Source organism: Ursus arctos, unplaced genomic scaffold (assembly GCF_023065955.2).
Source record: "Ursus arctos isolate Adak ecotype North America unplaced genomic scaffold, UrsArc2.0 scaffold_3, whole genome shotgun sequence".
NCBI classification, from domain to species: Eukaryota; Metazoa; Chordata; class Mammalia; order Carnivora; family Ursidae; genus Ursus; species Ursus arctos.
In genome coordinates, this window is record NW_026622985.1 from 65824723 (window position 1) to 65851876 (window position 27154).

The 27154-nt window shown below is 36.4% G+C and overlaps 1 protein-coding gene across 9 annotated transcripts in view; it reads right to left on the reverse strand.

Annotated features, from left to right (window-relative positions):
- IMMP2L (inner mitochondrial membrane peptidase subunit 2) overlaps positions 1 to 27154 on the reverse strand; it is an 821223-nt gene that overhangs the window by 734167 nt on the left and 59902 nt on the right. For all 9 annotated transcript variants that reach the window (XM_044387634.3, XM_057304130.1, XM_026509501.4 and 6 more), the window contains exon 4: positions 19849 to 19952. In XM_044387634.3, the coding sequence (XP_044243569.1) occupies positions 19849 to 19952 (104 nt within the window). The remainder of the gene's footprint in view (positions 1 to 19848; positions 19953 to 27154) is intronic.

A 27154-nucleotide genomic window follows, 5' to 3' on the forward strand; every position in this document is an offset into this window, starting at 1 on the left:
GGGGGATGTTTTTTGTTTTAGGTAGGCTCCACACCCAGCGTGGAGCCTAATGCAGGGCTTAAACTCACGACCCTGAGATCAAGAACTGAGCTAAGATCAAGAGTCAGATGCTTAACTGACTAAGCCACCCAGGTGCCCCTATGCTTGATTTTGTTTAATTGTGGGGGAAAGAGATGATGCTTGACCCCAGACATCACTCAAAAAGGACATGAAAAAGCACCAAATTTAGTAGCTTTTTTAGGAATGGGTAAGGAGCTGTGGACAGAATCTGTGAAAAGAAACTCTTCTGGATATTTGGAAACTGTAAGCCTTTTTTTTAACTTAAAAATAAACACAAGCCTTAATACAAAAAAAAAAAAAAAGCCCTTACTTTGCTTAAAAGAACATACCTCATCTACAACAACTATAATGAACAAAAAGTGAATATTGTTACCATATAAAACACTTGAGATACATTTAAATGTACTGTATGTGTCTAATAGAGAGAGGTAGCTGTAGAATTCATTGTTATAAAACCAGACTGACTGCCAGGCTAAATGACTAATTGGCAGAAGAGCTGAATGACCAAGAGCACAGCTCTGAGGGGAAAAGGCCTGGTCTGAATCCTCACTCCAGCATTTACTGGGTGACCTTGGGCAAGTTAACTCATGTCTACATGCATAGTTTCCTCACTGTACAGTAACACTTCTTACCTCACATGGTTATTGGGACAATTAAATAGGTAATTTATAGAAATCATTTAGAACAATTCCCACCACAGAGTAGGTCCTCAGAAACTTGTAGTCCTAAAATTTCCAACTATATATATTGTCCAGAACTATATAGAGTTCTACAAAGATGTTGTAACAAGAGTATTTTGTTGCAGCTACAGTTTTTGGCTCGTTTCCTACTACTTACATGAGTCACACTGCTTACACTCGCTTAAACACACACGAACAGGTGATTTTAGAGAATAAATTTTCAATGATGACTGATGTTTACCTTGGAGACAATATGCCGGATCCCAAGTTCATGACTGGACTTGCTTGGCATTACAAAGATGAGAAGGTTAATTACCATTTTAAACATGATGATTGGCCATTGCCTTGTTTTCCTTTTGAGAAAAGGGCAAAACATTCTTACTAAATGCAAAAATATTCCTGTTGACAATTTATTCATTGCTGCTTATGACCTCTAGTTTTCTTTCAAATCAAGCAATTAGATTTTAAACAAACACTCATGAAATAGAACCAAAAACCACTTCCTCAACATATTTAGTACTTCTTAAAGGTCTCCCACAAGTAACACCCTCCAATTAATATTTATTCTCTTCCTCACAGCATCAATGACTAGGCCACCTAAGGGAAGCCGGTTGCCAGCTAAGGCATAAGAGGATGGTAATAATGGGATTTAGTTGGGTGAAAAAATATGTTGCATTATAAAGAATGAATATCTCATCCAACTGAAATATGCTAGGAGAATAAAGAAGCCAGGAGACAACCAATTGTAAAAATATTAAGAAATAGGTAACAATTAAAGTCATTCTTTCTCAGCCCAACTAGATCTACTAACTGCCAGCGTTACTTTCTACTTACATTAGTATTACCTCAGGGAATCTATTGTTTTCCTATAAAAGCCAGCCAAGCTGCACGGCTTAACCAAGGTATTTCTCTATATTAGTTTTCAAGTATAGAAAGCTTACCTGTAAATAAAGCATACATCATTCATTGTTATCAGGATGTCATTAACTCTTGCTGCTCAGGAACTAAAATTATCTATACAGAGATTCTTTTACGGAGAAACAAAAGAAATCTACTTGTTAACCTAGCTCACATAAATATCACATAAGTAAACCATGTATTCGACCATTTGTTATGGGTGTAGGAGTGCTATCAGGCCATGCTATCCACACTTCATGACTAGTATCTTCCACAAACCAACAAGAAGCCTAAAGTTTCATCACTAAAACAAATTTAAGTCTTAAAGGATTTCAGAGGAGAGAGAAATACGGAAGAGAATGTCCAGAGTTAGGGAAAGAAGAGTGATTTGGGACTTACACGCCACATAAGAAGAGAACAAATGGAATCGGCACAAGTTTTAAACAGACTAATTATCTCAATTGTGTTGAAAAGAACTCTGGAAGCAATATGGAAAATGTATTAGAGAAAACAGAGTCAAAGAGAGACCATGTGGGATCTTAGTGAGGGGACCTGAACTGAAGCATTGCAAAAAAGAGAAGAGAGAAATACTCAATACATATTTCACAGGTAGACCCAAAAAGACTCTGTATCTAACTCTATGTAGATGGTAGGAAAATGGAAATAAAGATGATGGTAAAGTCTCTAACTATGGCTTGTGACTAAATACAGTAATGTCAAAAACCAAAATTATACACGGAGGGAGAGAACACGTTTGGTATGGGAGAGAAGGCTGTGTTGTGTTGGGAAAATGCAGAGAATATCATCATATAGATAGATCCAGTAGACAGCTAAAAATTAAAGCATGATGCTTAGGAAAGAAGTCAGGTAGACAAGAAGTCAAGGACAGTGGTCAAAGTGCAAGGAAAAGAAAACTGAGAAAGTAACCAGCAAAACACAGAGCTCAAAGGAGAACCTAGAAAAAATTAGTGTAGTATATGACAAGGGACAAGAAAGTTTCGAGGAGGAAGTATTTACAGTGTCTGATTCTGCTAAGATATCAAGAAGCATTCGTACTGTGACCTTTGTATTTAAACATTGAGAAGGTATGGGAATTGTTCCCAAGGAGTTTCTATAGAGTATTTAAGATTTAGATCTCATTTCAATGGACTGAAGGAATAAGTGAATTAAAGAATTAAAGAGAATTCACAGGCTACTCTTTCTAGATGTTTGAAAATAAAGAAAATGTGCCAAGTTGACTCAAAATCGTGACCAATTCCAGGGAGTACAAGTCTCTGTTACTATTAGGCAGAAGAGTGAAGAAAACAGAAGGAATTACAGGTAATTCAGAAGTCCCAAAATTCGATATAGGGATCCAATGACCTCAGCTACTTTGTCTAAGACATTAGCCATAAGCCTCAGTTAGGCTACTGAGCACTTGAAATATGCCTCCTCCCATTTGAAATATGCTCTGTGAAACTCACACCAGATTCTCAAGACAGTGTTTCAAAATTTAGTATTTCATAATATTTTAATATTAATTACACAGGAAAATAATATTTTGGATAAATTGAGTTAAATAAAATTTACAACCAAAATTAACTTCTCCGGTTTCTTTTTACTTTGTTAACGAGCCAACTAGACACTCTAAAAGTACGTATATAGCTCACATTATATTTCTATTGGACGGCCCTGATCTAGAGAATGAATACGAGATCAGAAAAGCAGGATCAGAAAGGCTCTGTAAGAATTGGTCTTTATGCGTCTATCACATTAAGGTGAAGTTTCTAAAGAGGTCACCCACGAAAACTTCATGATTGTGTAGTTTAAGAAGCTAAGGTCCTAACTGATTAGATGGCTTACTAAGGTCACCTGTCTCATTAGAAGGAAAACCCAGAGAAACATCCAGAGGTTTACCTCTATTATTTCACTTCTTGAGATGTCAATGAAAAGTTAACAATTTGAATTTAGGGGCGCCTGGGTGGCACAGCGGTTAAGCGTCTGCCTTCGGCTCAGGGCGTGATCCCGGCGTTACGGGATCGAGCCCCACATCAGGCTCCTCTGCTATGAGCCTGCTTCTTCCTCTCCCACTCCCCCTGCTTGTGTTCCCTCTCTCGCTGGCTGTCTCTATCTCTGTCAAATAAATAAATAAAATCTTTAAAAAAAAAAAAAAAACAATTTGAATTTAAAAAATTATAGTAGCTTAACTGTTATATACATTTCATTCTATGCCACATCCAATAAAATGCCTACTTATATAAAAAACATAATCTCCAAACATATTAAAATCAAGATTTAAATAAACATTAAGTTTCCTGTGTGCACCAGCCAACCTATGATATAACAATTTAGGGTATGTCAACCCAGGATCTGTTTTGCTTTTGTTTTACTTTGGACATATATACACTCTGAATTTATTTCAACCTAATTCCACACTAACTTTAAAGACAATTCCACCCATTCAAGTATATGTTTCTTAAAAAACAGTTGTAAGAAAACATATTTGAACAATTTCAAAGAGTTTACTTCTCAACTATTGTGTCATTACCTGCCATTTACAGGTGGTAACTCACTAAGACACCATCGTGCTCCTAAGCACCATACTCACGGCAAGTTAAAAATTAGAAAGTTCAAAGTATTGCTGTAGTATATGATCATATACCATATTTCAAATTCCGGCAGCATTTCAAGTCCTAGTTTGACCACTGAAACCTTCAAAGCTCATTCAACAACTGTGTTAAAGGTCAGCCTCAGTTTCAGGATCACCAACCAAATTATAACCAACCGAAATCTCTGGCTGTAATTTCTTGAAACTCCAAGCTACTATGAATCTACTTATACTTCCTATGGAAGAAAGGCCATATTAAGAAGCGGGTGGGGAAGGAATGACATTTATGACATTTTCTTTTCATGCTTATTTTCCATGTGAAAATTGAAAAACAAACATCACTTTAAACTACACACGATACTTAATTTTGTGAGATACTTAATAAGTATGTAACTTAGTAACTGCCAAAAATCATGATAGTTATTTTCCTCATACAGTTATTGCTCCAAAATACAGGGCTAAAAATGGAAAAATAGACTATCTGATTAGATAGCATGTTTATTTCATTCCGTATATCCACTCTGTATTTACTTTAACAAATAAAACTACTATTGGTATTCCAAAACGACATTACGGAGAGTGACAGAAATGAAGAATTCCAGCTCCCACTTCTTGAATATCTGCTGCTCTCTCAATGTCTCACACAGATAAAGGGCTGATGCGAACCTACGATGGAGTTAGGCTTGCATGGGGTGACTGAGCATTTCAAAGCAAGTCTTCAATTTTGATCTACATGTTTCCAATTCTTTGCCTTGTTGGTTGTGGCCCCTCTTCAAATAACTGGAGTTTGTGTACTCATCCATTTCAAAGGTAGTCCAGTCTGGACTCCTATAGGGGACCCTGCCCACTGGCGGCCGTTCTCTCCTAAAAGTACAGATCCAGGTGTCATTTAAAGCCAAGCTGCAGTCCATCCTTGAAAGAGTTTTCTAGTTTTCCCTCCTAGCTTACTGCATAGTAGGTACTAAGTGTCCCACCGTCATCCTTTCTTAGCAAAGCATAATCCAGCACGGTAGTACAGAGGATCACTGCCCTTCAATGCTGGAAGGCAACATCAGAGTGCTGGGTGTTTATGTCAACCTACTTTATATTAAGAGTAACTGACTGAACAGAGATGATGGGGAGGTTGCATAAGGATGGGCAGTAGACTCGATAACAGTATTCTACACTTAACATCTGAGAGGCCTTCAATTTGATATTAAGCCTATAACTTGGTAGAAAGGATTTTTTATTTCCTTAACTCTCAGGGCATTGCTGAGAGATCAGGTCACTGAATTCAAGGACAGTCTTCTGCTTTTCACTGCTAGTTAAAACCTGACCATGTTCAGGACTTCACTAGTACAAGCTAATATGGGATCTAGACATTGTCATGCTCACATGAGGTTAAGCTTTGACACCTAGTTCTAGATCAACAAACCTATTCACCACTTCCTCCACACAACTGTTCACACTTGCCTCAAATTTTTTACACATGCCATCTCTAAATCACTCTTGCTGCTTCTCTGGTCAAGTACGTACCACCCCCTCTGCAAAATCTCGTTTCAAATTTGTATCTATTTTTCTTCCAACTCCTCTTCCTTCAGGAATTCATTAGTCTCAGTATCCTACCAATGGTTGTTTGTATGGCTCTATAAACTCATCACACGCCACATGTCTTTGCCTCATTTCTGTGTTGATCAGTGACACACAAGGGTAGAAACTATGCCTCCATTTCTGCTGTGCCATCTAATAACACTTATCACCAATGGTATGCTGTTAAACCACATTACTGAATTTAAAACAAAACAAAACAGGGGCGCCTGGGTGGCGCAGTCGTTAAAGCGTCTGCCTTCAGCTCAGGGCGTGATCCTGGCGTTCTGGGATCGAGTCCCACATCGGGCTCCTCCGTTGGGAGCCTGCTTCTTCCTCTCCCACTCCCCCTGCTGTGTTCCCTCTCTCGCTGGCTGTCTCTCTGTCACATAAATAAATAAAATCTTTAAAAAAAAATAAAATAAAATAAAACAAAACAATCAAACAAAAAACCTTTTTAAAAGCCCTGGTGTGTCGTGTTCACCATTTTCACGATATAAATACTCACACCATAGCTGATTTCAGGCTACCAATGTGAAATCACTGAACGCAGTGTTGTGAAGAAATACACACACTCACTTGGGAGCCAGTTCGAGACAATGTGTGATGCTGGGCACAACTGCTGATTTAATGGATATGCAGTTTCCCTCCTAACGTGCCCACCTGCCACAATTTTGACGAGCTTCAAATATCTATTTTCAATTCTATCTTATTCAAGACACATTCATTCAGTAGAATGAGTAAGTCCCACGAAAGGAGGTGCTTTGCCGTTCTGTTTTCCTTACTGTTGTATCACAATGGCTAGTTCTATGCCCAGAGCAATCCCTTAGAAAATATTTGCCAAATTAATAAGTTGTCAATATTTTTAAATATAATAAAATACTATATAAGTATCCAGTAAAAGCTGTAATATGCCTCATATCGTAATGTGGAAAATAAAATAATCAGAAAAAAACAACCGTCAAGTTAAAGGGTATGTTAGAAATTATTGAGTGCAATTCCTTCATTTTATTTAAAAAAAAAAATCCACAGAAGTTAATTGACACACAGTCCCCTAGTGCCAGAGTGAGCCTAGAACCCAGGCCTCTTAGTATCTGGTCCAAATCTTTTCTGAGTAAATAATCATGACTGTCCTTTGGGTTATTGTCTACTTGAGCTAATAACCTGTTGAGCTAATAACCTGCCATTATTTTGAAAAGCAGACTTTCTCATTGGTTTTCCACATTAATATACAATGGAGAACTATATTTAATATAATATCTAATAAAAAATCAAGGTAATTATAAGACTATAAGACTATCAGTGACCAGGGAAAAAAAGACTGTAATTACAAAGGATATTTCTGTATATATCAGATGACCTTTTTCTCAACACAGCATCATAGAAGCAGAGATTAGCCCAAATTCTATATTCATACCACCTTTAAATTTGGAATCACCTATGAACCTTACTTATCTTGATTACTATTCTCTCTATCTGATCATTAGTACAAAGGTCATGTAAAATTAGACCTTATATTGATTCCAGAAATGATTACCCAGATTTCCCACAATTCAGAGGCCTAAAATAAAAACTGTAAAAATGGACAAGAATTTATCAGCATATTTATAAAAATTTTAATTAATTTACATATAGATATAAATTATTGGGTTAATTTGAGAGGAAAAAATCTTCCTTTAGACAATATTTGGGATTTCTACCCATTTATGTTTTTAATAAGACCTGAACTGAGAAACCCTAACAAAAATCCTAATTTCCTATACTCCATTTCTCTGAATGGTTCAATTAGGCTAGCAGCCTCTAAACATGTTTCTATTGTCAAACACATAAGTAGAATCCAAATTTAAAGAACTGATCAATAACAACAAAAAAAATACATTATAGCTAAAATTATAGTATTTTAATGGATTACGGATGATATCCTTCTCATGAGAAATTACTTTTCTCCATTTCATTATTTGTTACCATTTAAAAATCTACATACAATAAATATGTTTAAAAAATCACTCTGAAGAACTAAAAACATCACTCCCCTCCATTTCTAGAGTAAAAGTGAGTATTGAAAGATAATTGCGGGAGGTTAAGTTCATTAGCCAATATTCCCCTAACACCTAAGGCAGTTTTCTGATTTTTTTTTTTTCAGTATGATCTTATTACTGCCTAATTATCCATATTGCTTTTCTTCCTTTTTGTTCAAGTGAAATTCACTGGAGCAGTTTAATCTTTCATTTAGAATCATTAAATATACCCCCCTCCTTCACTGATAATTGGCCTCTTTCTTTATTAACTGATCTCCCCTCTTGATTTATTATACATCTTTTTTGCCAAATTTGGATCCATTCTGTTAATACATTTTTTACCTTCCTTCAACTCAATTAACACACTGTCACGGTTACCAAAACTTTCCTATTATTTCTTCAAGTTTTTATTGCACTGTAAAGATCCTCTAGTAGAATAATGAATTTTTAATAAACTGGCAATATTTTAATGATTCTTCTTTAATTCTATAATGAAATTTATGTGAGACATACTACTCACACTGAAATATTTCCTACAGTTTTGTCATAACACTCTACAGTAACTTTTCAGCAATCCAAATACACAAATCTTTGCAATGTAACTTATGACCTCTAAAAGCACAAAAAGCCATATTATAATTATCATATCCATAGCCAAATCCAACTGAGCCAGCTTCTCTGTCAGCAATTTCAACATCCATACAATTTTTAATAAAGTGAAACTTATATTTGTGGTGCCTTCAGTAAATATTAACATGACCTCGGAATGTGAGTAAACCTGTCACTAGATTATGCAAGCAGTAATCTTTCATAATATGGGGCATTGAGGCTTCTTATTACTGGAAATAAACAGCAAAAAACAACAACAGCAAAAAAAAGGATTCCTGTTCCCTTCCTGGACAGAAATGTTTTCCTGAGCTCCAAAGCACAGATAAAGTTTGGTGGCTGTTGCTTTAAGCCCTTTCCCTTTCTTATCAGCCACAGCCACATTTCCCAGCAACTGCCACCTCCACTCACCAAAAACAGTGCCTTTCTTTATAAAAGGTAAAGAAAAATGGGAGGGTAACTACTGACCTTGGATCGAATAAGATTATGTTTAAGTTTTGAGATTCCTTCCACATTTCCAGGACCTGAACTACAAAACAGAATATGGACTCAAGCATTTCTTGTAAGAGCAAGTGAACAGAATGTTTACTGGTAGGAAGTGCATCGTTAAGTTGACAAAACAGAGATAACCAGGACAAGATTAACTATTAGAGTCTTAATAACTCAACTCCCGGAGTAAATTATAAGCAGTAAAGAAATGTAAGATTTCTACAGCTTTTTTACTTTAAATAATTTTAAGCAAGTGAGAAAGGATTTTGCTCTCATCCTCCTGTAACACCTGCCTGCCAACTTCTAATTTCTCCATTTTCAATCATTTCCACTGAAGACATAATCTTGATAAGCACAGATTCATTTGATGCCATTGACCAAAAGAGCCTTGGTGTTCAAAGTCTCCTTATTCATTCTAAAACTTCTGTTTAAGGTGCCAACATGGCTTCCTTTCTTTCAAAAATTTCAAATTGGTTTTGACTCTAGCTTCAAAAGTATGCAAAACTCTGCATTTTTCTGATATTCTGAGTGATTGATTCTTATGTCCAGCTCCTTAAAACTACTGTCAAGCAATCTTAAAATGGAAGAGGCCTTAGAGATCGACTAGTCTATACTTCATATTTTGCAGATGCTAAAACTGACACAAAGCATAAATTAAGATAACCAGTCTGAGGTCACACAGCCAGTTAACAAGTAATGCAGCTGAAAGGAGAAGCAAGATGTCCTAGAGCTTTGTCCTGTATGTTGTACAGGAAACTGGCAGGTAGAGGCCAACGGAGTTGTTTTATGTAAAAGAAAATAATTTTTAATTAGTCGAGTACCTAAATACAATCACTATCTCCAAATGCTTATAGGAATCTTTTGTAAAAGTTTGTTTTCCTTTTCTGTACATTTTATGGATAGTATTAGAACTGTTCATAATTTTTAATTGCTTAACACAATTTCTACTGCCACTATAACAAATTAAAGCAAACTTAGGGGTATGAAACAGCACCCACTTATTAACTCACCATTCCCTAGGACAGAAGTCTGGCGGGTTTGGCTGGGTACTCTGCTTAGCGTCTTAGGAGGCCAAACTCAAGGTGTCAGCTGCTCTGGGCCCTTATCTGGATAACTGGAGAGAATCTACTCCCAGGCTTACAAGGTTGATTCCATATAGTTACAGGACTGAGGTTCTGATTCCTTTGCTGGCCTTTGGCCAGAGGTCATGCTCAGCTTCTAGCGGCAGCACACTTCCCTCTGCTCAGGGCCCCTGAATCTTCAAAGTCAGCAATAATACTCAAATCCTTCCTGCATGTTTTCTTTTACATCTCCCTCATTTCATCCTCTGCATTTAAAGACTCATGTGATTAAGGTCAACTGAAGGTCAACCTTAATTACATCTGCGAAGTCCTTTTGGCAATGCAAGGTCATGTATTCACGGGCCTACTCTACTGGGCACCTATTTTATTAATAAAATCACTTAAGGAAATGTGACTGGTTTTGGTTTTTCTAAGATTTATTTTGAGAGAGCGCGTGCATGCACACAGAAGGGGCAGAGGGAGAAGAAGAGGGAAAGAATCTCAAGCAGACTCCCTGCAGAGAGCAGAGCCCAGCATGGGGCTCAATCTCAAAACCCTGAGACCATGACCTGAGCTGAAATCAAGAGTCAGACATTTAATTGACTGGCCACCCAACACCCCAAGGAAATGAGCCTGTTTGTTGTTGTTGTTGTTTTTAACAGATACATATTGTTCACACTTAACTCTAACAAAAATATTAGTTTCACCCCTAATATTTGTATATCTGTTTCCAGTAACGGCTCAGATCAGCCCTGTTGATGTCCAATGCCGACTCCTGTACCAATCACAAGGCCAGCTTCATAAGGACGTGACCGGCGCAGTCACACGTGGGTCTGAGGCTCAGACCACAATCTTGAGGCTTAATGCTCTGCAGCTGCCGTCTTAAAATTCCTACCACTTTGAATGTGTTTTATAAGTCAAGTCCAATAGGACAAAGAGCATATGCTAGGGGGTTGTTGTCTGAAAAAGAGTATATTTCTCTTTCGTTTTTGAAGAATAGTTCCAATAGTACAAAGAATAGTTCCTGGTACAAAATTCCAGGCTGGAATATTTTTTTTCTTTAGCACTTTACAGATATCACTCAGTTATCTCCTGTCTCCCACCAGCTATCTTTTTGCTTCTTTGAAGAAAATATGTCCTTTTTTTTCCTCAAGATTTTTCTCTTTTTCTTTGGCTTTCAGTGGCTTGACTACCATGTGCTCTAAATGTGTTTTTTCATTGTATTTATCCTGATCGGGTTTGTAGTGCTTCTTGATTCTGTATGTTGATGTCTTTCATAAGTTATGGAAAATGCGGAGCACCTGGGTGGCTCAGTCAGGTAAGCATCTGTCTGCCTTCAGCTCAGATCATGATCCCAGCGTCCTGGGATAGAGTAACTGCATCAGGCTCCTTGCTCAGAGGGGATCCTCCTTCTCCCTCTCCCTCTCCCCCTCCCAGCTCTCTCTCTCTCTCTCTCTCTGACAAATAAATAAACAAAATCTTTAAAAAAAAAAGTTATTGAAAATGCTTGGCCTTTATTCAGATATTGCTTCCTCTGGCCCACTCTCTCTCTCCTCCTCCTCTTCTGCTACTCCAATTAGATAGACATCGGCCTTTTTCACTATGTGCTATACATACATCTTGCACTATTCATTGTATGTCATGATCTTTTATCCCTCCGTACTCCAGTCTAGAGATTTTCTAACTGACCTTTCACCCTGTTAAAGGATCCTCTCCATGGCTGTATCTAATTTGCTGTCAACTTCATCAATTGAGCTCCTGTCTTCAGTTATACTAGTTTTAATTTCTAGAATTCCTTTTGATTTTTTTAATAGATTCTGATTCTCTGATGAAATTATCCAACTTTTCATCAATTTTTTAATATACTGATTATAATTATTTTATAGCCCATATATGATCATTCCGACAGCTAGACCATTATGAGACTGTTTCTATTATTTGTTGTTTTATTTTGTTTTTGTCTTGGTCTTGGGTTCTGACACGCGTGGTGATTTTTTATTAAATGCCAAGTGTTGGGTACAAAAACTTATAGAGACTCTGCAGGATGTCTCTTGCTTCTGGCAAAGACAGTTTAAGTAAAGGCAGATCACATTAAAATCAGTTTATTACACATTAAAATGAGTTTATCAGAGGCTGCATCTCAATTTCTGCCAGTTATGGTCTATTTCTAGTTCTCCCTAACTCCTAGGATATACCCTTTAAGGGTCCCAATTAAAAGTATGGAGTATTTTGCCAGGGTCCTGCCTTGTCCTCCTTGAATTCTAGTTTGACTCACTAGCAGTATAAAATTGTCGAAGATTCTACTCAGCATCTCACTATCTTAGCTGCCACTCTTGGGCTTCTCAGTCTCACAGCCTGTGGTGCTTACAAAGTGACAAATAACCCAAGATAAAAAGTGGCACCGAATACAGGGTGTACCTCAATGTGGTTCCCTTCACTCCAGGATCTTTGCCCTTTGACAAAGCTACATTGCATGTAGATTTTTTCTTTAATGCAGTTTTATCATGTTTCTCAGTATGGGTCTTAGTTTGAAATAAACTAGTCTATACAGATGAAAGTGGAAATCAGATATTGATTGATCTTAGTAGCCTATCTTTATATATTTATCTATATCTTAATGGTTCCAGAAGAATTTAAAACAGGTTGGCCTACCTACATAAGTTTATTTTTCTGAGTTATATTTACTGTTTGAAACTTATATTGTGGGATGCCTGGGTGGCTCAGCCGTTAAGCGTCTGCCTTCCACTCAGGTCATGATCCCAGGGTCCTGGGATCGAGCCCTGCGTCAGGCTCCCTGCTCGGCGGGAAGCCTGCTTCTCCCTCTCACACTCCCCTTGCTTGTGTTCCCTCTCTCGCTGTCTCTGTCAAACAAATAAATAAAATCTTTAAAAAAAAAATATTGTCTGCTTCTCCAAAATACTTATTCTCTGTTACAATTATTATTTAAGCTTATATTCAAAATGCTTCTCCTTAAGAGTTCAATCTGACTCAATACATATATAATATGTATTTGGGAGCTCCTTTATAAATGCGGTCCTGAACTTTCTTTTTTTTTCTTTTTTTTTAATAAAAGGCACAGTGTTCTCAGAAACTGGATTTTTTCACAGTAAAAATAAAATTTACAACATAAGTAACTTTTTACAATAAAACAGTTACAAATATAAGTACCTACTATTTCATAGAATGATGCCTGTATAACTTTGTTCTTTGACAATTTCCAGTTATTGCTCAAAGGATATAAGATTTAGGAAATGGGTTGAGCAGAAGCTATGAATATCTCCTATAGTTATATTACCATAAAATCTCGATAATTCAAAATTGAAATTTATGATCACTGAAACATTTCCTAGCTCAGAACTAAGAAAATCTTTTGTTGCATAATTAAATGTACAACAATTGTGGAGGTAGTTTATCCTACTCAGGAAAGCAAATTGTTAGTAAGGACTACCTTAAAGGCACCAACTTTTTGTATGCCTATGAAGAGCGGTTACAGAATCAGTCTAATGTATATCAAATAATAGCAATAAATACTTACACTGTCTCATTTTTTAATCATTTGTAAATATACTTAGTAATGACTGCAAACTACAATCGGTAATTGAAAGTGCTGAAAACTAAATCTCTCATCAAAATAAACTGCAAACTAGATTTCATTGTCCACCATTTTTACAGTCAATTAATTTTAAAAGAAGGGGGAGGTGGGGGAAGAGAAGGGGAAAAAGAAAAAGGAGAAAATAAGATAAGAAATTTTGCTTATAGAACCTTTCTTTGAAAGTCATGGTCTTTGTAACCTTGTGTTCCTGAAATATTACCTACAAACTCAGAAAAATATTTGGCTATAAAGAAACAAAAAAAATTAGGAATGAGTACAGATTCAACAGATAAGCATCCACGATTATATTCTTCCAGCTCAACGGATAACTGGCTTTTAATACAATTTCAGGTCATCACTCAGTATTATCATTGCTCTGAGCACTTGTTCAAAACCTGAATTTGGTTTTTTAGCAGATTAATTTACCTTGGTGGATTAAGGATCTTTAAAAATTCACAAGCACTCAAGACACAAAGGTACTACCACCTTTCTTTTTTTTTTTTTTTTTTTTCCCAAAGGCTCAATTTTATTTCATCTATTTCCCTGGCTGAAATCTTCCTAACTCTCTGCTCACATTCACTGCTAGAGATGTAGCCATCATAGTGGCCATCTGTCAGAAATGGCAATTACTTTAGCATGTCACAAACCAGCTGCAGAAATTGTATGCACACTATATGTTCATAATAATGTCTTATTACTATTAATGAAGAGACTACATTTCATGAACCACTGTATCAGAAATTCATGACAGCAATGGGGATAATAATGATAGATGCCAAGATATCAGGGCCTGCTTTAACTCTTCGCTGAGAATGAGTAAGAGTCCTCAACCAAACCCCTACCACAATATATAGAGGCATTATAGTTTGAAAGTAAGAACACAGGATTTGATGAGAGGCACTTCAAAACCTTGCTTTTCCATTTACTAGCTGTATGTCCTTAAGCAAGTTACTTAACCTCTCTCTACCTCACTGTTCTCATCTATAAAATAGGAATAACAGTACCCACTTGTGGGGGGTGGTTAAAACAAGGATTAAATAAAAATGAATATAGAACTCTTAGCCCAATGACTGGAAAACTATAAGCAATAAACAGTCAATACATATTAAAAACTGTTGTGGGGGTGCCTGGCTGGCTCAGTTGGTTGAGAATGTGCCTCTTGATCTCAGGGTCATAAGTTCAAGCCCCATATTAGACGTGGAATCTACTTAAAAAACAAACAAACAAATAAACAAAAAATTGTTGCGGATACCTTTTCTTCTCTCTCTCATAGACTGCATGACTTTTTTCTTTGTCTTCGGAGCTGATCACCCCCATACTCTTACCAATACAAAGTGTTTAGCTATCTTGGGGAGTCTGCCTTTGCTTCATAGCAAGTACCTTAGTATTTCTCCACCCCAGACTTTAGGATCTCACATTAGCTCACCTTAGACACACTCCAGGAAAGCAGCAGTGGTTGATGGGAAAAGGTTTAGACACAGGGATGTCTGTCCAATACAAACAGAGTGCGTGCCACGTGTTTAATTTTGAATTTTCTACTAGCCACGTTAAAAAAAGAAAAGGAAATGGTTTAAGTTGGTTTTAATAATGTATTTTATCTGACTGAATATACCCAAAATATTATCATTTTAACAAGGGGCAGTAACCACTTCAGCTGCTCAACAGCCACATTTGCCTGCTAGGTCAGACAGGACAGGTTCAGAGTCAAGTGGACCTGGATTCGCACTCTGGCTCTGCTCTTCACTTGCTATTTACTTGCTAAATCTCATGTTCACTGTGTTAAAAATAACCATCTCCAGATATTGTTATGAGAATTAAGTAAAAAGTGAAAAAGTGAACAGCACAACGCCTGATATACAGGGATACTCATTAAATGAGAATTTCCCCACCCTCACCTTCTACTCTAGAACTGAACATGGGCTCAATATAGTATCATCTGTGACCCAGCCTTAGTTCCTTCTCTATCTGTACTATAAACGTTAGCCTTTCCCCACCTGCCCAGCTCTCCCCTCTTGCTTCCTAGCAGCAGTAAATGAGACTGTGTGGACTTCTGGAAGCATGGAGTCTCTTAGTCATGACCCAAGTACGTGGTCATAAGAAACCAAAATGACTTGTGCGAGAGCATTTACTTCTCTGGCCCTGTCTCATCCGCCTCTAGTTTACCGCTGCTATGACTTCCCCACAGCTGCCATCAACAGCAATGCTTCTCCACTGGAACATACACGGACCTCAAAATTTCTAAAGGTAAGGATTTTTCTACAAAATAACTGGCAGAACCCTTCGAAAGTATCAAGATCAAAAAAGACAAAGAACAAATGAAGAACTATCACAGATTGGAGGAGACTAAAGAGAGATTAAAAAATCAAAATGAAATATGGGATCCTCTGTAGGATCTTGGTGTAGAAGAAGGACATGAGTGGGAAAACTGGTGAAACTCGCATAAGGTCCGTAAGTTAGCTAATAGTACTGTATCAGTGCCAACTCCCTCATCTCAGTAATTGTACCATGGTAATGTACAATGTTAATTTAGGGGGGGATAAAATGAATAGTCTGCTGATCTAATGGATAACATGGCGACTACAGCTGATAACACCATATTCTTTCATTGAAATTTGCTAAGAGAGTAGAACTTAAATGTTCTCACACACAAAAGGTAAATATGTAAGGTGACAAATGTGTTAATTAACTCAATGGGGTGAATCCTATATATATATCATTCCTTTGTACACTTTAAATATTACAATTCATTTGTCAATTATACATCAATAAAGCTGAAAACAAAACATCGGAGGTTATATGGGAACTCTCTATACTATTTTTATGACCTTTCTTGAGGTCTAATATCATTTCAAAATAAAAAGCTAAAACACTTTTAAGTATGATTATTTGAAACTTTATTACGAAGGAACCTCTGTCCCCATGGATTTGTTAATTGATATATCACTGTAAATATGCCACTTATGTTAAGCCTATTGCAGTAAGGCCACCACACAAGTTAATGAAAAGTCAATTTCAAGGTATGGAAAATCCACCTTAATCACCACTATTAGTTCGCAAATCCACTAAGAGAGTATGATGTCACCTATATACACTCAGTAATACCAAGGACTTGATGACAGCAAATAATGTTTTATGTGACGAGTAATGTTATTAAATAACTACATCTTTTGATTTAACATTACTGAATAACATGCTTAAACATTAGCTCAACTGAGACCAACTTTTCACAGAAAGAAAGTGACAGGAAAAGATAAGGAAGAGAGACAAACAAGCATATTCTAATATGTACCCCCTCAAACCTTCCATGCTTTCGGGAACAGCCTTGGTCAATAAGCTCTGTACAAAACCCACTGCAACAGAAAAGTAAGTCTGTTCTGCTACAGCATGTGTTTCTGTAACGTGAGTCAGCTCACAGGGACTACGGAGAAAGGGTTTCAGTATAAAGCAGAAGCTGCATTAGTTCATATGGAATTTTTTCCCAGATCATTAATGCGTTGCCTCATTAATAATAGCAACTGAAAGCTAAGTACACTAACGGCAATAAGCCAGGAAGGAATCAGTATTATATATTCAATCCTTCTCTTATAAGTACTTATTGCAAGGTTAACCCTGATCTTTTGTTTTAAATATATAAATAAACAAACAAACAAATAAATAAATAAAGGTAACACTGAACAATGAGCAGAGGACACACCTCTGGTATCAGTACATTTTGTACAAAGCTTGCAATCTTCTCACTATTTGTAACTTCTGATGAAAATGTCCCTCTGCCCTTGTATACAGAGAAGAGCTCAACCCTTCCTTACCTCGCCTTCCATCAAGTTACCTTCAGCTGTTTCATGTTAAATAAATTCTACATTTACTGCAGTGCTTATTTATAAAAAATTTCATGTCGTTTAAACTGCGCTAGCAGTTTTATTGAATTGTTATTGTTTTCATTAGTGCTCTATTTACAAAGTTGCATGAGCCCTACTACTTTATGAATTTGCAAACTGCATATATAATATTATAATAAAAATGCTGTATTTCCACACTATACACTGAATATATAAAATGCTGTCTCAGGATTTTTTAAAATATAAATGATCTTACTACCTTATTTCCAAAGATTTTATGTATCAATGAAATGTGTCATATCAACTTGTAAACAAAATGACAAACTACATTTTCTATTTAGCCTTAAACTCATATTTAGTCATGCATTTCTTGAGTCACACATTTCTTAAACAGATAGAATGTTCTGATATAATAATGATAATTATCATCTAAGTTAAAACCAGACTAATACATTTTGTAAGAAAAACAAATATTCAGTGTTCACATGAATTAAATATATATTCATGAACATTAATCAAACCAACAATCTTCTCAAATGAAGTAGTCTACAAAATGTATAAAAATAATAAAGACATTTAGAAAGCATTTTTGCTCATAAAACTAAAAAGATATTTACATGTCTTTTATACAGTATTACATCATGCTAAAAAAGAATTAAGCAAAAGACTTTTTGTTTATTCCTCAAAAAAAAAAACAATCATTGCTTAATGATTATTTGTTGTTAAATAATATAATACCAATCACTAAGCATTCTTTTATGTAAACGGCTCCTTCTAGCAACAAGCATTATGAAAGAAAATTTGCGTTATTTGTACATGAGATACAGCACATAATTAACTCATTAAAAATGCAGCTCAACCCAAGGAGCTATAATTTATTATATCAACCCCAATTCACATATACTATTTTTGAATTAATTTATATAATAAATATCAATTAGTTTAATATTTACATAGGAGAATCGTGTTCTCTTTTTCACATAGTCTATGATGTGCTAGCATACTTTATGGACCCATGCAACCCTGAATTTCAAGGAGCCTTTTTTTTTTCCAATTACCTATTCAAATTTACTTGCTTAGAGATAGTCAGCATGTTTCTCTTGGAGAAAAAAAAAATACTGCACAATTGTCTGCTTATAGTGTGACCTCTTTCACTTGGGTGGGTATCCTCTCCATCACCGACTAAGTGAGAATGTAACCTTGTCAAACCAAAGGCAAAAGAATAATGAGCACACAACAGGCTAACCCAGCATGGAAAAGGTTGTTAAGGAGGTTGCAAAAAAAGTACTCTGAATGACAAAATAAAAGAGTAGGTTAATATTAAAGGAAGCACTCAAGAATATGAGAAGCATTTAATCCCCATCTTTGGATGTCTGCCATGCAAAACTCCAGTCAAATGTATTTATTTTATTAGTTACTAACCAGATTTAGCTAATATGTTTTCAAATGAATCCTGGTAAAACAGGCTTGAAGGAGACACATTTATGAAACATCTATTTCCACAAAGCGCTAGCCAAAGGTAAGTATGAACAAGTAGGTCATATTTTGTCAAACGATTATATTCTCATCCAACAACAACAACAAAAAATCATTCCAATTAAAGAACCAGAAATATAAACTGGAAGTCTTCACCAAACACTAGGATTTCACCATCGTTAAAACAAATGACAATAACTGCTATATTAATTGCTACCCCGATGCACTAACTGCCATAACAGGCAAGCCCAGGAAAACATTTTTATAAGTAGCTGAAACCAGAAGAAATCAGGCAAGTTCTGTAACAGTCTTCTCAGTGTGAATTTACTTTTAAAACAAACAAATCTCAAATCTAAACCGTTCAAGCACGTGCTGGGACTATGTATTATATCATTGCGTCAGTTATACACACTTTGACATTCTTTTTCTACATTAAGACTGGAATGAAATTCTTGTCCCTGACCAGTCATAATACATTAACAGAGAAACAGTGCCACCTTTTGGTCCCAAACAAAAGCCTCCAGGCTGCTAATCTTCCAAACTGCCTTATTTCAGTTCAAACACTGAGACATACATGGAAATGTCACTGAATTTCAGTTGCAATTATCATCTTGTAGAAATATTGTGAACCTACACAAACTAATAAAAATGAAAGTAACATTAAGGTTGCTTCCAAGATGCAAAATTTCAAAATAATCCAAACTGATACCAAATACATGTACTTTACATCATCAATATAATTTCTAATCAACATTTCATTAAAGACATTTTACCAAATTCCAGGATGTCAACCAACTGATATATTTTAGATATAAAAGAAAAACTTTTTTATAGCACTGTTACATTTCAAAATTTATTTTTAAAAATAATTACATTTAAAATGTACCTATTAATAACTGGTGATGATATTAACAAATTACCAGTTAAATCAATTATAAATAATTTTATATATAAATATAATATGTTTCTGATTTACTTACACCAATGACACAATGTCACCACGTTGTACTTCAAAATTCCTCACTTTCCAGTGGTTCAAAAGCACCACATCAGATGATTGGCTCCCCCCAGGATTCAAAGAAGGCTAAAAAGTAAGGAGAAAGAGACACATCTATCATTTGTATTTTTCAATCTTCATGGTTCCTTGCACTTCATAGCTCTAGTGCAGTGCAATAAAACATTTCTAATATAGTAGCTTTCAATAAATTGCTGTTCTAAAGTAACTGCCAATGATGAGTTTTCAAAAAGACTCATCGGTATTCTTCACAGGTGAACCGGGAGAAGAAATACATTACCAATACTTATTTGAAAGGAAAATGTGCTAGATATTCAGATCTTTACTAAGCTCCAGTAAAGAGGTATGAAAAGCTTTAAGAAGGATTATTTAAAAAAAAAAAGAGAGAGAGAGAGAGAGAGAGGAGGAAGAAATGAATCACACCTCCCAAAGGAATATTCAGATAGGATCTAATTCCACAGTAGTGCACATCATTGTTCCATTTGGGGAAAAGAAGAAATAATCTCCAATCAACCAGGGAAACAGCCATATGAAGAAGAGAAGGGAGCAGAAGAAACAAGAGATGGGACAATTAATGGAAGATGTGGGCATTTCCCACGCTGACCTCTCTTCTAGAGAGAGCAGGGAGCGAGGGTCCTGGTCCCAGTTTTTACCTAGGAAGTGACCTTCAGCCTAGGATTCAGACGAGTCTAGATTTGCCTGAGGACTGATGGGGCAAAAACTGAGACCCGTTTTGTGTAAGAATTCATCTGAAGGTCGGGAACCATCTAGGCATAAAAATTTGATTGAGGAACCATGAAGCCAACACACCTGTCACTTGGACAGGGGTGCCGAAAAAGCCAGTGGAGAACAAGTCTGAAACCTGAGGTGGGAACAGAGAAAATAAGAAGAGAGTAAGAAAAACTAGGAGAGCTTTCTCGCCAGTGCCTCTCCTGGGTGTCTGAGAATGCCATGAGGGGAAACCGCAGTCTCCGCGGTAGTGGGGAGGGGGCCAGACTGCAGCTGAGCCTCTCCCCCCTCACTGACAGCGGTGGCGAGAGGAGACAACAGCCACAGCCACTGGAGCAGGAGCCAGATAAACAGTGGGTGCCGCACAACAGCCAGCCCGGGAGCAGCAGGGATCTCTTTTTCAAAGATTTCTGAAATTAGTTGTAGATTTCCACAAAGCTGATGTCAGCAAAGCTGTAGAAGTTTTGTGTGGGGGCAATTATCATGATCTAATTTTTTACTCCCCAGGTTTTTTCGTGGCCAGAATATAGTGGACATCCCTGAAGATCTCAAACACTCCCACAGCTTCTACCAACTCCTTTACGGGATGATGCCTAAGTACCGCTATCTTTATTTTTAAATTCCGGGCTACTCATTTTACTTGATTATCTCATGTAAAACTCAGTACGACTGAATGGAATTTGCCATTATTTCTTACCAAGAAAGGTTTTCTTTCTTATTTTCTTACATATTAGTTACCATTTTCCTGGTCGACCAGCTTAAAATCTTGATCATCTTTTTACTTCATATCTAACCAATCACCAAGCCAAGGAGTTTTTTGTTTTCTTCATCAAGTCTTTCACTTATGGCCCATCTTTCCTCTTCCCTCTCCCATTAACGTACTTCAAGCACCAATCTGTCGTATAACTCACCATGTATCTACACTAATCACTTTCACCTCCAACTCAGAAAGGAATGATTCCATTTCTTTCCAGCTACATGATTTTGAGCAAGTTATTTAATTTTATTATGTTTCAATTTCCTTACTAGGAAAGTGGTAATAATTAGTAACTTAGTTAATTAGTAATAATACATAATATTAGCCAACACTGACCAAGTGCTTACCATGTGCACTGTTCTATTAATGATAACCAGGCATACTGAGGGCTCACCATGTGCAATGCACTGTTCTAAGAGCTTTACAATCATTAACTTACTTGGTGAGATCATTCACTTCAAGTGCATAGAACAGTTCTTGACCCATGGACAAGCTCTCAGTAATTATTGGTAATACTGTATCACAATTTTAATGATAGGTAATTTGGTGTCCTTTCTCAGGTTCCTCCTCTGGCTCCATAATAAAGAACAGAGCTGATATAATAGGATGAATCCAAGGGGCTTTGTTGGGCCATGTGCTAGGGAATGGAGCTTTTGCCATCACACAGTAGGGTTAGATTAAAAATTCAGCTTCCATAGGGGTTCATTCCCTCTCATTCATATCTCCATCTTTCTCTGTCTTTAAGTTTAGTATCTTGTGAGTCCTTTTCCCTTATTTATTTCTATTTTTCCTCCTACACAACTGATGTAATAAAGGTGGCCTGGGAGAGACCATCTGAACCATACAGAGAAAATCTCCTTCTCATTCTACTTTGACTGGGTTTGTTTCTTTTCCTTGCCATCAGATTAGTGAAGAACAAAAGTGATTTAGCAATTTCTCACTGATCTTCCTTAGCCTCTTTTATTGGTGTTTTTCAAGTTTGTGACCACCGCTCATAATGAGAAATGCATTTTACACACATGCACGAACACACAATTCTGAACAAAATTTCACAAGACAATAATTACCTTTACTACATGTACCCTGATATTTTCTATTCTCTTCTAATCTGTTTTGAAACTTCTGTCTATAACCAACCATATTAAGTTCACATCTACTGTCTGGATTTTGCAACCTACTAGTAAGTTGCAATCCACAGTGCTAAAATCATAGCTTTAGACAATTCTTCTTCAACCATTAACCTATGAAGGTTGCATTTTTCCAGAACTCCACTTTTAGTTCATTCACTCCTGTTTTTAAATTCTTTCCCTGAAAAATCTCATCAACATTCTCAGTTGAGAATGTCACCCACATACTAATGACTTCTAAATGCATAGTTTCAAAATCACTTCCTCCTCTATCCTCAATCCTCAGCACTTCACACTACAGCACGTGCACATAGTAATGTAATTTTTGCTTACCTGTGTGTCTCCACAACTAAGCAAGAAGCACTTTTTATCCATTATGGTAACCCATTGTTATACTCCCAACACCAACTACTTCTCTGAGATTCAGCTCATAGCTCTAAGTGGTTGCTTGTCATCTCATCTGATCAAGTCATTCCTTTACCTGAAATCCTTCACTGACTTCCTAATACTACCAATGACTGGCTTCAAGATCAAAATCAAGACACACATGATCTGCAGGACCCTATCAATCCCCACTTACATAGTTCCTACCGGTTAAATTAAACCATAAGTAAGTTATTCACTGACACTTCCAAGGCATCACATGAACAAATATATCTGCCTGAAATGTTGTCCCCTCTTTCCACCTTCTGCCATCTTGTTAACTCATACAGCAAAACAACATTTGCGTCTCATGAAGCAATTTCACAGGGATTCTTTCCTAACCCTCATCTCTCCTTCTCCCCATTCCCAGCTTCAGTGTCCATTAGGTGATCAAAACTCTCAAGTTCCCCATCACCAACCCGTGATCATTTCTATCACAGCATATTCAAATGTGCATTGTAATTATTGCCTTGTCTCTCTTTCCAAGAGTCTGTAAACATTTTGAGAATATGTTGTTTCTTATGTCTGTGTTCTTCACACATAGGCACATAGGGTGATTAATAATTTTCAGTGGAAAGATGAAAAATATCAATTATTAAAATTCCCAAAAACTTCCCAAATTAACATGCCCAGAAGAGAGATCATATTTCACTCCAGTATCACCATTCACCCTGTTCTGCAGACTAAAATACTCTTGAGTCAGCCTCAGTTTCTTACTCTCCCTTTGGGTCTTTCATCATCCAACTGTTCCTCTGCCCAGAATACCTTTCCCCTACTTGTAAAATTCTACTTATCTCTCAAAGAACAGCTTGGATGGCGATTTCTGTGTGAAGCCTTAAAAAAACAAACAAACATACAAACAAACAAACACCTTCAGTTTCCTTGTAGAAATTAGGAAATTACATCCTGGTGCTCCAAGCCCGAGGACAAAAGAATCCCCATAGACTCAAATCTTGACGCTTGGATTCATCTTCCCCTTAGAGGATCACCCATCAACCAGCTTTTCTAACTCCAATTGGTAGAGCCAAAAGGTAATGAGTTGTAAACAAAAGATCTATGTAGGGAAAAAAATCCCAGAAGGAAGCATGTCTAATTTCAAACAGTCAAATATTAGAATCATCAGTCAACACCTAGAAGACCTTGTTTGATTTTATAAAGAAAACAACAGAGTTTTCTTTTACCTTTCCTCTCCTCTACAGGGTTACATTGAATCATTCCCATCTGTGCTCCCTTAGCTATTTAGGTTAACTTCAGTTAACTCTTAAAACCTTGGTATACGTACCTGCCTACATATATCTCTTTCACTCAACTGTAAGCTTTTCAGTTGCAGAAATCATGTCTTACCCATGTTTGTATGCCCAGAAGAAGGGCTGGAAAATATTATTTCTATACTTCAAAGTTTAAAATATTGAAGGTTTTTAAAAGCATTTTTAAATAAGATGGTTCCTAGGCAATGTACATTATCTGAACAATGTCTACATTTCTTTCAGTAAAAACATATTCTAGGTAAGTCTAGCAAGAAACCTTTTCTGCGGCATCAAGCTAGGCAACTTAAACACTAGGAATAAAGTTGAACAGTGCTTTATTATATGCATAATGAAATAATGCTAACATAGTATTCATTATGTGAAATAGAATAAAGCAGAATAAAATTTTCACAACAAAATAAAATTTTTTCTTTACAGTTCATTTATGAATACGAATAATACATATAATAAAGAAAAAATTTCTTAAATTGGGAAACTGTTCTACAGGACTATAACAACCATAGTTCTTTGTACTTCAATTTAAAAACTTATTAAAAAGAAAAAAACACTTTAGTTCCTGAGTTTCCTAAAACAACTTTTGAGAAGAAAAATAATGCACTAACTTCAAAATGAAAAATTTATATGAAAATGAAGAAAATCTCATTCGAATAATGCTATTTCAGAAAAATTAGTAAGTCATGTTATTACTTGGAAATTTTACATCTCACTTTCCCTTGTGGGAATGGCAGTTTATGCTTCAGACAGAGCAAGTAATCTTTTCAAATCAAAGAAGTTATACACACGAAATCTAAATTAAAAGTCATAAACTTTCAGAGACTAATATAACCAGAGTCTACATTTTCTTGTCATATTGTTAATACCTTAAATCCTAGATTCACTGAGACTACATCAAAATTATAACCAACTTAAGATAATCAACTTTGGAAGTAAAAAACCTCAGAGAATATTTAATCTGGGAGTTTCCACCTCCATATCAAAATGTGTGACTGTGTTAGATGTTCCTCCTAGTAGTCAAAGACCTTTCCAGTAGTAAGGGGAAAAACATTGATAATCATTGGGATTACAAACCCCACAGCTGTCCTGCCCGCCTTTTCTTCAGTGACTAGCATCTTCAAACTCAATCTATTTGTGGGCTTCTCCATGTAACATTAAGGTTAAAAATCAACAACTTACCCAAAACCAGACAAAGGCCCCACCAAAAAGAAGAATTACAGACTAATACCCCTGATGAACATGGATGCAAAAATTCTCACCAAAATATTAGCCAATAGGATCCAACAGTACATTAAATGGATTATTCACCACAACCAAGTGGGATTTATTCCCGGGCTGCAAGGTTGGTTCAACATCCACTAATCAATGTGATACACTACATAAATAAAAGAAAGGACAAGAACCATATGATCCTCTCAATAGATGCAGAAGAAATATTTGACAAAGTACAGCATCCTTTCTTGATTAAAACTCTTCACAGTGTAGGGATAGAGGGAACATACCTCAATATCATAAAAGCCACATATGAAAAGCCCCCATCGAATATCATTATCCATGGGGAAAAACTGAGAGCTTTTCCCCTAAGATCAGGAACACGGCAGGGATGTCCACTATCACACTGCTGTTCAACATAATACTAGAAGTCCTAGCCCCAGCAATCAAACAACAAAAAGAAATAAAAGGCATCTGAGTCGGCAAAGAAGTCAAACTCTCACTCTTTGCAGATGACCTGATACTCTATGTAGAAAACCCAAAGACTCTACCCCAAAATTGCTAGAACTCATAAAGGAATTCAGCAAAGTGACAGGATATAAAATCAATGCACAGTTGATTTCATACACAGTGATTCCATACACTGAGAAAGAAGGAGAAATTAAGGAGTCAATCCCATTTATAATTGCACCAACACCCGTAAGATGCTTAGGAATAAACCTAACCAAAGAGGCAAAGGATCTGTACTCAGGAAACTATAGAACACACATGAAAGAAATTGAGGAAGACACAAAGAAATGGAAAAACCTTCCATGCTCATGGATTGAAAAAAGAGATATTGTTAAAATGTCTATGCTACCTAGAGCAATCTACACATTCCTTATCAAAATACCATGAACTTTTTTCACAGAAATGGAACAAATAATCCTAAAATTTGTATGGAACCAGAAAAGACCCTGAATATCCAAAAGAATGTTGAAAAAGAAAACTAAAGCTGGCATCACAATTCCGGACATCAAGCTCTATTGCAAAGCTGTAATCATCAAGACAGTATGGTGCTGGCACACATAGATCAACAGAATGAAATAGAGAACCCAGAAATGGACCCTCAACTCTATGGTCAACTAATCTTTGACAAAGCAGGAAGGAATATCCAATGGAAAAAAGACAGTCTCTTCAACAAATGGTGTTGGGAAAATTAGACAGCACCATGCAGAATGAAACTGGACCATTTTCTTAAATCATACACAAAAATAGACTCCAAATGGATGAAAGACCTAAATGTGATCAAAATCCTAGAGGAAAACACAGGCAGCAACCTCTGTGACCTCGGCCACAGCAATTTCTTGCTAGACACGTCTTCAAAGGCAAGGGAAACAAAGGCAAAAATGAACTACTGGGACTTCATCAAGATAAAAAGCTTTTCCACAGCAAAGGAAACAGTCGACAAATCCAAAGGACAACCAACAGAATGGGAGAAGATATGTGCAAATATTTTATCAGATAAAGGGCTAGTATCCAAAATCTATAAAGAACTTATCAAACTCAACACCCAAAGAACAAACAACCCAGTCAAGAAATGGGCCGAAGACATGAACAGACATTTCTCCAAAGAAGACATAAAAATGGCCAACAGACACATGAAAAAATGTTCAACTTCACCCAGCATCAGGGAAATACAAATCAAAACCACAATGAGATACCACCTCACACTGGTCAGAATGGCTAAAATTAGCAAGTCAGGAAACGAAAGATGTTGGC